At 38.4% G+C, this 16723-nt stretch overlaps 1 protein-coding gene across 5 annotated transcripts in view; it reads left to right on the top strand.

The window, feature by feature from the left end:
* wrn (WRN RecQ like helicase) overlaps window positions 1–16723 on the top strand; it is a 78989-nt gene that overhangs the window by 24123 nt on the left and 38143 nt on the right. For all 5 annotated transcript variants that reach the window (XM_067433913.1, XM_067433912.1, XM_067433910.1 and 2 more), the window contains 7 exons: window positions 6468–6792; window positions 6871–6945; window positions 13459–13564; window positions 15075–15150; window positions 15266–15333; window positions 15724–15832; window positions 16314–16382. In XM_067433913.1, the coding sequence (XP_067290014.1) occupies window positions 6468–6792; window positions 6871–6945; window positions 13459–13564; window positions 15075–15150; window positions 15266–15333; window positions 15724–15832; window positions 16314–16382 (828 nt within the window). The remainder of the gene's footprint in view (window positions 1–6467; window positions 6793–6870; window positions 6946–13458; window positions 13565–15074; window positions 15151–15265; window positions 15334–15723; window positions 15833–16313; window positions 16383–16723) is intronic.

Genomic DNA, 16723 nt, shown 5'->3' with positions numbered 1-16723 from the left:
CTATGGTGTTGGGCCTATTTATCGCATACCAGGGATCATGGATCAGTTTGCATATGTTAAAATACTTGAAGAGGTCATGTTGCCCTATGCTGAAGAGGACATGCCCTTGAAATGGTTGTTTCAACAAGACAATGACCCAAAACACACTAGTAAACGGGCAAAGTCTTGGTTCCAAACCAACAAAATTAATGTTATGGAGTGGCCAGCCCAATCTCCAGACCTTAATCCAATTGAGAACTTGTGGGGTGATATCAAAAATGCTGTTTCTGAAGCAAAACCAAGAAATGTGAATGAATTGTGGAATGTTGTTAAAGAATCATGGAGTGGAATAACAGCTGAGAGGTGCCACAAGTTGGTTGACTCCATGCCACACAGATGTCAAGCAGTTTTAAAAAACTGTGGTCATACAACTAAATATTAGTTTAGTGATTCACAGGATTGCTAAATCCCAGGGGAAAAAAATGTTTGTACAAAATAGTTTTGAGTTTGTACAGTCAAAGGTAGACACTGCTATTTTTTTGAACACACCCCTTTCAACTAATTGCCCAATTGCACAGCCTTAAGAGCGTGCATATCATGAATGCTGGGTCTTGTTTGTTTTCTGACAATCTACTGAACCTACTGGTAACTTGTTTGCCACGTAGCAATAAAAAATATACTAAAAACCTTGATTATTCTGGTTAGTCACATTGTACTGCTATTATTTTGAACAATACTGTATATATAAAAACTTTATCAACATATGTGAAACTCTTAGAACATATCAAATAATAAAAAAAATGGTATGAGTCCCTTAAAAAGTCTTAATTTACCCTTACACAAGTTAAGGCTTTAAAAAGATCTTAAATCAGAACAGAAAGTCTTAAATTTATATGGCATTAAATGTTGCATGCATTGCAAAAAAAGTGATTCTTCCTCGTAGGGATAGAACCGGTTTAACGATAAACCAGGATAAAATGTACTAAATGTTAGTAATATCGTTTAATAATTAAAGGGGGGGTGAAATGCTGTTTCATGCATACTGAGCTTTTTACACTGTTAAAGGGTCATGAAACCCCCCTGCTGCAGCGGTGTTTTTTCACACCTTCGATTTGAAAAGGCTTGTTAAAAGGGGAGTGGTCGACTGTGAAAAGGTGGGATGGTATTGTGTGGAAAGAGGGAATGGTTTGCATAAATAGGGGAGTGTCATTAGGTGCATTAAGATTAGCGATCCCAATAGCAGCAGTTACAGCGGTTCTGAGACATGTTCTTGGGTAACGTTGGCATAGTTTAGGCTACCACAGTGAGATTAAATGAGGGATGAGTACAGCGAATGAGAGAGTTATGAGTGGCGTGCAGCAGAGATCTCAAATCATTCAGCTCTTCAAAGTTCAAACCAGCATAATTCAGTGAGAAATGAAAATAAATGTTATTCTGCATGACGAAATATTATGCAAACGTGATAAAACTATATTTGTCCAAATATGCACGCTGTTTGGCAAGATGAACAACGCGCCGACGTGATAAGAGAACGTGAACGACCCAACATGCGATGTGACAGAGATGTGTAATTCTAGATCGGGGTAAAAGCGAAGGGGTTTGAGGCAAGTCTCGACTGCGCATCTGAAGCAGAGCGACGCGCGCTGGGTTGCCGTGACGATCCGCGCTGTCTATCACTCGGCAGCTAAATCTATATTTGTCCAAATATGCAGCACACTGTTTCACTAAGAGCCCGAACACATGCGGTTTAGTGCATGGCAGTGACCACAAATAAAACGGAGAGGACGTGGCTTTTGTTCATTAGCCTACAGAATACAGATTGGTTATTTTGCACTCCTGACATAAATTAGATAGTCAACGCTTGCAGGTTCGGCGTGCGATTCCTCAGGTGAATTTTACTTTACCGAGCCTTTGTAGCAAAGACTTCCACAGACGGCGCCGGTTACAGCTCGCTCGGCGCCCTTTACGTTACTTCGTATCAGCACAACGCCTAGCTTTCCTCCGTGACTTTTCCGCACGCTGCTTCCAAAACTTCCCCACCATATCTCTACAATAATGATGGAAGATGATGAGCCTAACAGAAGTGACTGTCTCATGCATATTAAAGTAAATTATCTTGTATGCATACTACAGCGCAGGGAATGGACTGAATGAGCTTTATGTCATGAATATATATCGAGAATCGCTCGGAGCAGTAGACGTCAGCATGTGCCCAGCAGCCCATACTTGGGCCGAAAAGGCCGCGCCGACGTCAGCATTTGTGACGTTGCTCCGACTAAGCTTTTCAAACCGGAAGACAGAAATCGCTCTGAAAAATGCAAAAATAACTATTTTCACATATGAATACCATTAATGAGTACCCTTAGTGTTTTCAATGATGTGCAGCCTATACATATCTGTTTACATCTCAAAAAAAGTGTTTTGGGGTTTCATGACCCTTTAAAGACTTGGATTCCCATCCTAAACATAGACAAAGTTTCAAAAGCTAATGTTGGACGTTTGATGGACTATTTCTTTGTCAAAAATACTCCTTCCGGTTTCTTACAAGTTTCGGAGAGTTTTTTTTCGAGTATGGCTCGGCTTGACGTTAATAAGAGCGGAAGGTCCTTGTATGGGCTGTACGGGCTCTTCTCCCGGTAGGGTGCATGCGCGCGTGTGACTAGAGCAAGAGAGGAAATGCACGCCCATTAACACTCTCTCAGGTGCAGATCCAGTCGTTCCAGGCGCTCCGCTCCACTTTATTCCTATGGGTGACATCAAGCGACTATAACGCTTGAGCACAGCTTTCCGGGAAGGCAGCGCTGCATTTGACCCGATTTGAACACAGAAATGACGGGAAGCTTCACAACATCGCTTCAGTCGCGTCGCAAAAGTGCATCTCCACCGTTCACTGCTGTCAGGACTTTACCAAATCATACCAAAGAAGTGTGTTTTTGACGGAGCGGTCCCAGCGATAAAGGTTCGGTCCTGCTTTGGAAGCAGCCGGTGAGTAAAACTGCTTCAAATGTCTATGCTGTTGGCTATCGTCACATGAGTAAACATCAGTAAACGACACGATTGCGTGCTTCGTCATTGAAATGCGCTAACGGACTCCATTGTTGTTCTATGTATAACGTTACACTAGTCTGACGTGCAAAACCGTTTTGCTTGCTACTGCTAAGGTTTAGTCGCATACAATAGTCCATAAACCGAATCATGTCCTCATAAACTGCGAGTAAAGACACACAAATGTTGACAGGCCACTAAATACAGTACATACCACAGAGATGGGCGTCCTGCTGTTGCTGTTTCACCTGTTCAATTTATTTCAGCCTCCGAATCTGATTCTGGATCATATCTGTATTAGCTGAATCTAATCTGATCGATAGCCATGAGTTTCTCCACGCTTGAAGACGTCATCGCTTTGCACGCTTGTCATTCTTTAGCTCCGCCCACACGATACGCCTGCAGGCGCTCGTATTTTTCCGGAAAGACTCGGTACAGCCTATATTTCTTTTATAAATATAATAAAACTAAAGACTTTTCGGTGATGTGAAGGAAGCAATACTACTCTATAGGTACTCAAGATTGACATGAGATTGACTTTAATTATTTATTATTAATAATTAATAATTATTTTAATTATTAATTATTTACCCCCTTTAATTATCATTAAAACCATGTTTGATTATCACGATTTTGAAATCTTAAAGTCCTTGGCCACAAAGTAATTGGACACAAATTATTTTTACTTCTGGAAAATAATTGGACACAAAATTTTGAGTTTAAATATTTTCTCACACACTTGAAATTAACGTGAATTAACATTGTGTGTTCCACAAAGAAAAGTTTGCAGCAAGTGGCTTTGAGCCAAATACGAACAAACAAGTTCAGACAAGGCTAGGGTGACATTTACCACATAAATAATTACGTGGACATATCGAATTGAGATGAATGTTTTAATTCTTACATGTTTATAGATCCATTTTGTACTGTGTACAAAACAATCGTCCAGAAAATGAGTGCCGGCAATACATTTTCTGTCTTTTCTCAGTCTAGAAGGCCAGGAATTAAATATGGCAGGCAGAGACGAGGGATCCAAATGCAGGGGAAATTTAATAAGCAAACAATCAAAACAAGAATCGGGAACAAAACAACAAATCAAAGGGAACAGTGAGCATACACCTGCATGACATCAAACAATGACCGACAGAGAACCAGAGAAAACAAGGACTAAATATGCGCACAGGTAAGACTAGCTAAACGAGATAGGGGTGTGGTGAATGGAAAACACCTGGAAAGACTAATCAACATGAAAAACTACAAGAACTACAACAATTACAGTAGGAATACATGTTAATAAAGCATCTATTAACTGATTAACTATTACTATGTCTAAATAATAAAATGTATAAATGTACATTGAAATAGTTTATTAAAAATGTACTTAAACTTTCTAAATTATCTTATGACTCACTGACAACTTAATAACTAACTCGTATGTAATTCTTAATTTAGAAATTATAAATTGATCATTATGAAAATAAAATTAAACACATTATAGATATGCTTATAAATCAAGAATAAAGCATGCATAGCTGTATTTATGAACAGCTTATTAATGTCTGTTAATGCTTTATAAATTATGACTTGACTATTTACTAATGCTTTATAGTGTGCAGTTATTATAAAGTGTTACCCTTTTTCGGAATGCAAATATCTAAACATCTTTAAATCAAGATACATTTACTCGACATACAAATCTGAAATGAACCACTTGCATGTCCAAACATTCACCATAGCAAATTTAGAGTCTATTACTCAATTCCTCTAGTGCTACTTACTGTCTAAAGTTGCACTCAGGTTTATGCTAATAGCTTTTGATCCGCATGGGCTAGAAACAAAATACTCAAGATGATTCAATTTCACCCTGAGGTAATTTTCTATCATAAAATGTCCATCATTTAGAATTTTCTGAAAAACCTATTTAAAATGTATAAAAATTGTGCAGCATGCCGAGTTGAATGATATCCAATTTTTCCATAATGGCCATTTTGTGCGTTTGCCATTTTTTTATTTATTAAAATGCTGTATTTTATGAACGCATGGACGCATCGTTACGAAATTCAGCATGGGTCATCGGCACGATGCCATAAGGAAGCATGAGAAATTTAGAGTCCGCGCTACCTGACCTTATAAGTTATAGGCTAGCCAAACCCAAAGTTATAAGCATATGAATATTTGAGTTAACACTGTAAACTCAAATATTCATATGCTTATAACTTTGGGTTTGGTTGACTTATTTTCACAGGAGTCATATCCTTAATTCCTAAATCCTAGCCGAATCGAATTTTGGCATTGCTTATGGTTGCATTTACCAATGCTTATGGTTTTTCCGACGTTGTGATTTAACATTTGAACTACTTTTGTGAATATCTTTGAAACCGTAAGCCCGATCTAAACGAAACAACTGTTGGAAATCATAATCATAGCATGCTGACAATATGCTAATGGCCAAATTTCAAAATGTTTATAATAAATGGCAAAAAATGTAATCAAAGTCAGGTTTGGGTTATTTTTATTATTGATATTATATATGATATATTATTATTTAATGTTTTTACCATCTATGATTCTATTCAGTCAAACATGGTTAATATTTTGAGCATATCTCGTTGTATATGATATTTGACAACTGCACAGTGCAATTATGCATTTGTTAGTGTTGGTTAATGTTAAACTACTTGAAACAAACTCAATTTCAAAAGCAATGTTGCTAAATTTCGGTCCTGGAAACAGATGCATGTGTAATGCGTTTTGAGAATAGAGGCCGGTATCAAGAGGTATACTATAGCTTGGAGGAATGCAGACACAAATATAGGACATAAAAGGGCTGTTCAACTCTGATCCTGGAGAGCCACTGTCCTGTTTGACACAGCCCTCCACTAATGAAATCCAATAGCCCTCCAATATGTGTTGAATGTTGTAACAATGTGTGGGCACAATTAGGAATGTCAAGCATAATGTGAATGTATAACCACGCTTGAATTTTTTATCACAGTATGCTAATACTTCTAATCTTTATTAGAGATTGTGAAGTCACACTCTTTGCTTCTCTGGAATTCTCCATGTGCATCAAATCCAGCATTTTTCTTAATTTTTGTTGCATTTTAAGGAATTCAAAAATTCTTTCAAAAATGGCTCTTCATGGCATTTGTAGGCTAATGGCGCAAGTTGCATCTGTAATTTCACATGATTTGAGCCATGCTTGAAATGTAAAGGTGCTGATTCTGGGATGGGAATCAGCACCTCCAAGTCTGAGGCCATGGTTCTCAGTCGGAAAAGGGTAGCTTGCTCACTTCAGGTTGGTGGAGAGTTCTGGGTTCCACCGGAGGAGATTAAAAGTTTAAATACCACACTCCATGGTACATAATTCTCCCTGTGCATGCGTATTATTAAGATTATGTGACTAACGATGTTACAGGGAATTTTGTTTATGTTTTTTGCAGTGCTGAGAGACTAGTGGATGATCTGTCTCAGACACATGCATCCCTAAGTTGCATGTTGTCAAATGGCATCAAAACGGCTGAACAGTCAGTCAAAGGACAGTCTTCTCTACACCACAACCTCAACGATACCAAAACTAGGACATGTCATGAAGGCGTTTCCACATCTTCTGAAGAGCGGAGCCACAGTCAGCCTGAGGAAGAGCCTGGCAGACGCTCTGTGAGTGACGGTGTGATGTCTCTGGATATCTCTGAGTATGAGCTGCAGATGCTGGAGCAGCAGGCCAGACAGGAGCAGCTGGAAGAGGAGTGCATCTTAGCTTTTCAGGTGAGTGCCACATTTAGCTCTTCTGTGCTTCATCTGTGTCACTTGCATATACTTCATGATTGTTATGGTTTCCATCAGACTCAGCAGGGATCAGCCCCCAAGAACTCTAATGACACGGAGAGCGATGAAGAGTTTGATGATGAAATGATGAAGGTAAAAGTGAATGCAGCTCAGTTTATGTTTCCAGGTGATCGCTGTGGAGTGATTGTTCATGCACCGCAGCAAACACTTCTCCCATTTGTCCATTAAAATGAAATAAGTGATCAGTTGGCTCATTTCCACAGAGCGGTGCGGTACGGTGCAGTAAACCCTTATCCGGCATGCGTTTCTCGCTCAAAAAATAAAGCAGTGATAGATCTTGTTCTTGCTTCTTGGCAATTGGCTGTTGTCACAAGAAGAAGACAAGCTTTGGTTGAGACAAGGCTGCAGGCTGCAAATGAAAAACACAGCCGAAAAGCATGCGCAAGTGATGATTCTCTTTCAACCAATCAATCTTCTGCAGTGAGTCTAGCTCCACCCTTTAATATCGGACCACTGTACTAGCTACTCCAATGGAAGTGTGCCAAAAAAGTCATACGGTACAGTAGGGCTGCACGATTAATCAGAAAAAAAACACGATCTTGATTCAAACATAAATGTGATCTCATTTCTTAATGTTGGCGATTCACTTATGTGTATTTCCCTCAGATTCATGCGTTATTGGTCACACCAGAGCTTGTCACACTCACACAATGACAAACACCAACCAATCAATCATAAATCTCCATAAATCTCAATCATCTTCTCTCCTCTCCCTCATTGGCCACGTTCCGCTGTTACTGACGTGTAACAAAGCGGCAGATCTAAACGCAGTCAGATAGCGGCAAGAGGTAAAAATTAACACCAGTGTGGAAAATCCCGGTGGCGATGGTGAGAGTGAGGATGTAACAACAACATTAGTACAGAAAAAAGGAGCACAGCATTTTCGGGTTTAAATCTGAAGATGATGCGCAGTTATAATTTGCAAACAGTGATTTTGCATCATCGCAGCACAGCAAGGTAACACCACTAATCTATACAGTCACCACAAAATACAGTACGAGTTAGCCATCTTTGATCGTTAGTTTGACATGTTCACCAGCAGCTTATTAATGACCACTGCGATCAAATTTGACCTCATCGAAATTCTGGCAGAGTCAGAACATTTGGCGCACAATCCTGCAGTGTGACTTCTCCTACAACGACAGTTAAATATCTTGGTTTTTCAAGACAATCTATGACCAAAACGTGAGCTAGAGATTTCTTTGTAGCCACCATTTCAGTCCCGTGTGTAATGCAGCTCACTGTCACCAAACACATCATTTTACACATGCATTTTGTTATCTAAAGATAAATTTTGCGAAATTCAGCACAACAGCGATCAACTTAAGCTAAGCATATGGAGTTTTTATCATCTCTACTAATGGCTAAGTGTAAAACATTATAACTTTATGTTAAGTAATGTTATGTTAGCTATATTAGGCAGCTTCATGTGCTAGTGATACATGCTTCATGAAAACATAAACCAAAAAAATGTATAATCAAAATGATTACCTGTCCAGCAGAAATACAGCCAGCAATGAGTCGTTTTTCAGGTCCCTCAGTTCTCACCATCGTTGAAAAGCCACAACGATATTTACTCGCGTTTGATTTCTTTTTTTATCTAAAGACTTTTTGTGCATTGCCTTTTCTTGTGCTGTCTTCTTTTTTTTTGCATTGCTTGCCTTCGCTGACTGCAAAACGCGGCACTGTGAATTTTGAATGCTCTTTCTCTGCCATTATTTTGCCTAGGTTTCTTGCCTCTTGAACTGCTCAAATCAAACGGGTGCGTGCGTGTGGGCAGATCCTGTAGCGAAAGTGGTGGTAGCCATGGTAGCGAGAGAGAGTGACAGTCGTCCAAGCCAATCACTTGTTTCGTCCCAAACGAAAATGATGAGCGGTGTTTATTGCAGATTAAAAAGTCTAGAGTCACTCGATTTTTATATTCTCCTTTTCAAGAGTACTTACATTTTACTTACAAGTTTAAACAAATTTGGAAAAAAGTGTTTTAGATCAATCCTACCTACCCTACCTTTAATAACAACTGAGATCTTACAGTGTGACATACTATTGTGATTAGGGATCATGTTCTTACAGTCTGACAAGGAACATTCGCAAAGGATTTTGAAAAATCGCACAGCAAAGGGCAATGAGGCAGCAGCACTATCTGATGCTTCTTCTCAAGAGTATGAGCACGTTTACATGCACACCAGTAAGCTGATAACTCAAAAAAATCAGCCTATTGAAAAAAATCAGTTTTCCCCGTTTACATGCAAACCAGTAAACTGACAATGCAAGTAAACCCAGTTTACATGACTTTATTAATAAACCGGGTTATTTCCTTGTAGTGACCTCAAAAATAACGTGCACTTCACACGTGGACTTCAATTAGCCGACAGAAAGCAGGTTAATGCGTTTACATGCAGTGCAAAATCGGGGTAAGAGGCAAAAAATGTATGCTATGCTTATGCCGTTTATGACCTTACTCATAAAAGAAAACAGGTTACTGCATTTACATGACCATGTTCATTGTCGACTTATTAGGCATAATTGGCTTAAGAACGTGCATGTAAACGCACCCACTGACAGCGAAGATGACCCCATTGTCTGGTGGAAAAAACACAATAGACAAAATCCAAATATGTCTGCGCTGTCAATCAGAAAGGTTTTTTTAGGCCAGGGGGGAACATTGTAACGTGCCAGTGTTCCTCCCTGAAACCTCAAAATGTTGATCGGTTAGTGTTCTTGGTCAAGAACCTTTAAAGGGTTACTTCAGCGATTAGCATATGGCTTTGTATCAGTAGAAACTCTGGAGTATATTCAAATGATTGTGCTTTCCCCCCTCATATCCCCCTGAGACAAAAGAGCATTTTATTTCTGGAAAAGTTCCTCCTATGATGCAAATTGACTATTTGCATCATAGGAGGAATGTTTGGCCAAAGGTTAAAGACTACAGCCAGCAGAGGGAGCCATTTCCGCATGTTTTGAATCGGCGCATGGGGGATGGGAGATAACACTCAGCTCGCAGGGAGAGCTCAGCTCACAGCTGCAGGCACTCATTTAAACGCAGCTATGGTGAGCAATGTAAGTCATCTAACTTCTCAAATTAATTTCTATGAAAGTTAAGCTTGCAAAGGCATGAACTTAAACGCGCCAGACTGAACTCACGTTGTGAATGTATGCCGCGAGTGTAGTCGCGATTACCTCAGCTCTCATCATGAGCTCATCAGCTCATTTATTTCACTACTGCAGTCAGTGCTCTGTGCTGTGATACTCGCGCGGTGACTCACTCATTATATTGAACAGACACGTTCAGTTTTTGTAGTAATTGTAGTTTCTTCTCAAACTCAGGCACAGTAATCAAGTTGGTGGCTTTGGGAATGGCCTCACAGGGCAGTGAAGCATTCTGGGAATTGTAGTCTTTTATCCCCATGAGACAAAAATACATTTTCTGTCTTTTCTCAGTCTAGAAGGCACCAAATTAAAAAATAATTTCACATTTCTACTACATTGACCCAGTTTAAATACAGATTCATCTTCCCGGCACTGAAGTACCCCTTTAAGGTTATGTGCCAATTGGAGCAAAAAGCACAGGTTCTATTTATTTATTTTTGTATATTTTAATGTTCTCTTATGTTCAACAACATAAATCTTTAAAATTATTCTCTTTAAGGGGCCATTTTTTTGTTACTCCTGCACTTTATTATACTGAATGTATAATAAAGTGCATTCAGTGCATTCAGTATTGCACTAAACATTTTATGTTTAGTGCAATACATTTTGGTTGTAAAAAAATGAGAATCGTGATCTCAATTCCGTTGGAGAAAAATAGTGATTTACATTTAAGCAAGAATCGTGCACCCCTGCGGTACGGTACGGTTCGTAATTAGGGTAACATTCATAACTTCTGACAATGGAAGCAGCAAAAACCTAACCCTGAACTGTATAGCTTGGTGGAAATGAACCATTAGTCACCCTTGTGTCTGTTATTAAAGCTGCAGTATGATACTTTTGCCTCTCTATGGCCATCTCCATTTGAAATGCATCAGTGCAGATCTGTCATTGTACATCAACATTCGTCATTACAATAAGAAATGTGTCCTAGTAGTAGAGGTGTGTGATTCATATATTGTCCATGATAATATCGTAATTGTTGATTCAATGATGTGTAATCTGACAGCATCAAGTATGTCCCTCACTTTGCAAAAATCCAAACAAAAACATGCCTAGAGAGTGCATACTCTGCGTGATTTATTCTATACAAATGCTGTAAAAATGCCTCGTATGAGTATTTGTCTATTGGGCTATATTTATATCACATGATATAATTAAGCAAATGCGTTTTATACAACCGTTTGATAAAAAAAGAAGTTAATAATAACTGACTTACATTTTAGACGCAATATTGCCTGTTTTGCTATATTACATCAACAAAAATGTTTTGATGTTTTGCGTCTCTGAGCAAAACGCAGCGAAAAGAAATGGTTGAATGTACGATTCAATGACTCACTCAATAAGAAAGTCCAATGCTTTGTTTGAATAATCTGTTAAATTAATATTTAATACTTTAATATTTTAATTGAATTCAGTGATTCTCTCATTAACAGTGACTTGCAGCCACCTACTACACTACTACAGTCTAAAGGTGCTGAATGTTTTTGATTACTAAAGTTCACATACTCGTTTCTCAGGAAAAAAAATGCTACAGCCAGTTATTCTACTTTGACATGTGTTTCGTGTCGGAATGTGTGCACACGTTGCCAGTTCACCTAATAGTATCTCAACACAACAGGTTGCCAGTTGGTGAAAAACACTGCGTATAAGTCATGGATGAATCATTCTAAGAATTCTAAGAATCACTGAAAAGCACATTAAAACGCAGATAATACTTTCAGTGTGTAAGTCTCCTCGTCTTCCATTTGCGCTCATTCTTGTTGCTTCATGTTTTTTGTTTCTTGAGGGGGCAGGGCAAGCAATATTTTATATTTGCGCTGCAGTCCCTTTCAACCACCAGCTGTCATTCTTACATACAGCACCTTTAAAGTATATTTTCCTATTGTAAAATAATTCCATGTATCATCAGTTTTATTTTTAAAACATCAAAACATAATTTATGCTTTTGTAACTCTGCATTAAACAGTCTGTGTAAATGCATCTAAATGCCACTTCAGATGCAGCTTCTGTGTTTACATTTCATTCTGATTTTGTGATTGGTGACAGCCCTATTGTCTCATTATTTTAATTAAATGTATTGATTAATTGTAATCATTTGAAATAATAAATTATACATAGTGTCATGCATATAAAAGGATCTAATAGCAAGAGTTTTTAATGAAAATATAAACAAGGCAGTCAGTCGTTAAGGCGCACAGAACTGTGTGTCGAGGATTCGATAAGAACTACAAACCTGGATAAAAAGCGGTAAAAAACTACAAACATGGCGGATGTGAGTCTAATGGTTAAGTAGAGAGGTTTAGAAAAAGGGGTTTGAGTGACCAACTATCAGTATTTAACCTGACTAAAATATGGAGTCTGTTAAAGATGACGAATTAGTGTGTCCCAAAGCTTGCATACTTATTTGCTACATGCTCAAAAGTATGTACTTTTTCTTCAGAGAGAGAGAGAGAGAGAGAGAGGGAGATATGTTGGGGGGGGGGGGGGGGGGGTCTCATTTCGGAATTTAAAGGCTGCATGTGTCATATAAGGCTGTCTTATTTCAAAAAATTCCAAATGCGCCCGATACAGGCTATACTTAATTGGGTAAGAAAAAAATCCCATATCAATGTAAAAAGGCAGATAAAAGTTAAAATTCTGTCACTGCTGTGAACTGACCTAATCACAAAAATATGAACAATATAAAAAAATGTAGGAGTCAGCAGTCCACGGCAGTCCTAAACCTGCCAAGGTACCAACACAATAAACAAACTCCAGCAAAATGTTGTCAAAAAAATCCCAGAAAATATTGAGACATTTTATCAATATTTCACACCTCTATCTAATAGGTATATTCGAAAAAAATGCAAGAATCCAATAGCCGAAATCATATCAGATTACTTTTGAACAGCTGGGCTCAGATGATTCCCCAGATGGCAAAGATGATTGCCATTTAGACCTTTCTAGATCAAAAACTGGCATCTTGATGACAAGTTTAAAGTCTAAGCAACTCCATCCTCAGCATATGCAATATAGTCGTCTTTCTGTTTACAATCTTGACGTAACCACGCAAAGATGAATGACCTCAAACTGACAGCTCAAATTTTGAAACATGTACAAAGTTTACCATTACCAATCGGTCACATAAGACATCAGTGTTCAAAACCGTTAGGAAGGCAGTTGTTCAACACTGATGTACTTCCTCAATCCTTATGCACTTCCTTCCTGTTATTTTTTTTAAAACCAAAAATATTACTTTCTGCAGCTTAAAAACATGTCAAGCTCCAAAAATGCCATAAAGAGCCATTTAAAGATAGTCCAAAAATCTATATGGGTTTGGAAAGACCTAAGGTTAAGGTAAATGATGGCAGATGTTTCTGAAACTCAAGATTTACTCGAATCGTTTGATTCCCAATAGTTTTTCTTTCATCATGTCTCTCTTCTGTTGTTCGTCAGTGTGCTGATGACCTAGAAAAATTAAATGAGAAACCGGTAGATGTCCCACAGTCTGGTGCTGACGACGACGATGAGGATGTTGAGGAAGATGAGGAAGAGGTGTTTGGTAAATTTACTGTCCGTCATGAACATGATGGTCTTCCTCGATTAATATACTGTTATTTATTTTATGTTTATGCAATCTTTGACTAAAGACACAGCTCGTTCAGCTTGATCGCTATTCAATTTCAGTCTTAATATTGTGAGAGAAGTTTTGCTGCTTTACATGCTTTACAAGCATTAATACTACTGTAAATGAAGAATCTAGAATAAATGCGAGAATCACAGCTTTCATCTATTTAAATGTAATAAATGTATGATATTCTAAATAACATATTTTCAGGTTTCCTTTTTAAAGGGGGGGTGAAACACTCAGTCAATCTCATGTCAATCTTGAGTACCTATAGAGTAGTATTGCATCCTTCATATCTCCGAAAAGTCTTTAGTTGTATTATATTTATAAAAGAAATATAGGCTGTACCGAGTCTTTCCGGCAAAAAACGAGAGCCTGGAGGCGTATCGTGTGGGCGGAGCTAAAGAATGACGAGTGCGAACAAAGCGGTGATGTCCTCAAGCGTGGAAAAACCCATGGCTATCGATCTCAGCTAATAGATATATGATCCAGAATCATTCGGAGGCTGAAATAAATTGAACAGGAGAAACAGCAACAGCAGGACGTCCGTCTCTGTGGTATGTACTGTATTTAGTGGCCTGTCAACATTTGTGTCTTTACTCACAGTTTATGAGGACATGATTCGGTTTATGGACTATTGTATGCGACTAAACCTTAGCAGTAGCAAGCAAAACGGTTTTGTACGTCAGACTAGTGTAACGTTATACATAGAACAACAATGGAGTCCGTTAGCGCATTTGAATGACGAAGCACGCTATCGTGCCGTTGACTGATGTTTACTCACGCGACGATAGCCAACAGCATAGACATTTAAAGCAGTTTTACTCACCGGCTGCTTCCAAAGCAGGACCGAACCTTTATCGCTGGGACCGCTCCGTCAAAAACACACTTCTTTGGTATGATTTGGTGAAATCCTGTCACAGCAGTGACCGTAGAAATCCACTTTACAACGCGACTGAAGCGATGTTGTGAAGCTTCCCGTTATTTCTGTGTTCAAATCGGTTCAAATGCAGCGCTGCCTTCCCGGAATGCTGTGCTGAAGCGTTGAAGTCGCTTAATGTCACCCATAGGAATAAAGTGGAGCGTGGCGCGGAGTGTTTATGGGCGTGCATTTCCACTCTCGCTCTAGTCTTCCCCTCTCGGGAGAAGAGCCCGTACGGCCCATACACGGACCTTCCGCTCTTATTAACGTCAAGCCGACCCATACTCGATAAAAAACTCTCCGAAACCGGAAACCGGAAGCAGTATTTTTGACACAGAAATACTCTATCAAACGTCCAACATTAGTTTTTGAAACTTTGTCGGGAATCCAAGTCTTTAACAGTATGCATGGAACAGCATTTCACCCCCCCTTTAAGTTATTTTGAGTTATCAGTATGTTATTTTGTTTAATGTCTGTAAGCAGCAGTTTTGAATTTCAACAAACTTTTTTGTTTATATCAAGATTCAAGTATCCCTCAACCAATTCCTGAACAAATAAGATGTCTGAAAATGTACTTTGGACACCCCAACTTTAAACCGTAAGTACTGAAATGTCTTGGTGTGTTTTTTTTATACAATTGATTATGATTATGAAATTGTATGTAGTTATTAATGCCATTAGCACAAATTATGTCAAATGGTGATGTTTTTCAGGGTTCAGTGGAAAGTGATTCAGTCTGTTCTTACAGAGAGGAGGGATAATCTTGTTGTCATGGCAACTGGTATAACTTTTTCTTGATCATTGATGTTATGAGAGTTACTACATTTTATTTTATGTATGGTTTATTGCCATTTATTCGGTGTACATATGGATGGTACTGTACAGATGAAATATTTCTGCATTAGAGATTTACAGTGTCATTAACATGTCAGTTTAATTGTGTCTGGAGAGTGTTTAGGGTCATTAGTGTCAATCAGGTGAAGTATTTAGAAGGTGTACTTCAGCCAATAATATCATCGCCTTGTCAATCTGCAAAATGCAACTATAAGACATGAAGATATTATAAAACATTTAGATCAGACAATGTCTATTTTGATAGGTGCTATGCAAATAAATATGATGACCTTTTTTGAGTTCAAATGTCTGCTTGCATGAAACGCTGTGTTTGCAGGTTATGGAAAGAGTTTGTGTTTCCAGTTTCCTCCAGTTTACTGCCATAAAATCAGTGTGGTCATTTCCCCTCTCATCGCCCTCATGGAGGACCAGGTGCTTCATTTGCAGTACGTCACATTTCTGACATCAGTAATGAAGTGCACTTTGCGACTCACTTTACAAATGTATTTCAAGTTATGGTGTTCAGGGCTGTATTTAAAGCTGAAATTTGCCTCATATATGGTTGTGTAGTGGTTTGTTCATTCTGCAGATGAAAAGTCTACATACTACAACATACAGGCTTTACTGTAGCTCAACTAGTAGAGCGTGCCGCTAGCAACGCCAGTGTCATGGGTTTGATTCCCAGGGAAAGCAAGAAATGACAATAATGTAAAAATGTGTACCTTGAATGCAATGTAAGTCGCTTTGGATAGAAGCGTCTGCCAAATGCGTAAATGTAAATATGTAAACATTAATCAGATGTTTTAGAAAAATAAATCCCATGGCAGCTCTAGAAAGAGCATTGTGTGTCTGTTAATGAGATGTTATGACAAATCAGTGGAGGTCTCATTTATTAATCTTTAATTTGTCTTTGTGTTTGCATTGCAGAATGTCAAACATCCATGCTTGTTTTCTTGGATCTGCTCAGACCAAAAACCTATTTGAGGAAGTGAAGAGGTGAGAGGCTGGTTAGCTTGAAATACTTTTGGCCACTTGACATGTCCTGTGATGATGTTACATGCTACATTTCATCTAAAAAAATTATAATGGGGAAAAATAGAACAAGCAGGAACTATTCAGGTCTTAAAATAGAGTTGCAAGTGAAATCTTAATTTAAACTTGTAATTACCTATAAACGTTGTTACATGGAGCTGATCTAAATATAAAGATTGTTCTCATCTGTCAAACAACATACAGTTGAGCTTTTGTTTAACTTATTTGATGAGCTCTATGTATAATGGGGAAAAAAAGTATATAGTCTGCCACCAACTGTGCAAGTTCTCCCACTTAAAAGATGA

The sequence above is a fragment of the Pseudorasbora parva genome, chromosome 23 (assembly GCF_024679245.1).
Source record: "Pseudorasbora parva isolate DD20220531a chromosome 23, ASM2467924v1, whole genome shotgun sequence".
In the NCBI taxonomy this organism is placed as follows: domain Eukaryota; kingdom Metazoa; phylum Chordata; class Actinopteri; order Cypriniformes; family Gobionidae; genus Pseudorasbora; species Pseudorasbora parva.
This window is presented reverse-complemented; position numbering and strand designations above follow the sequence as displayed.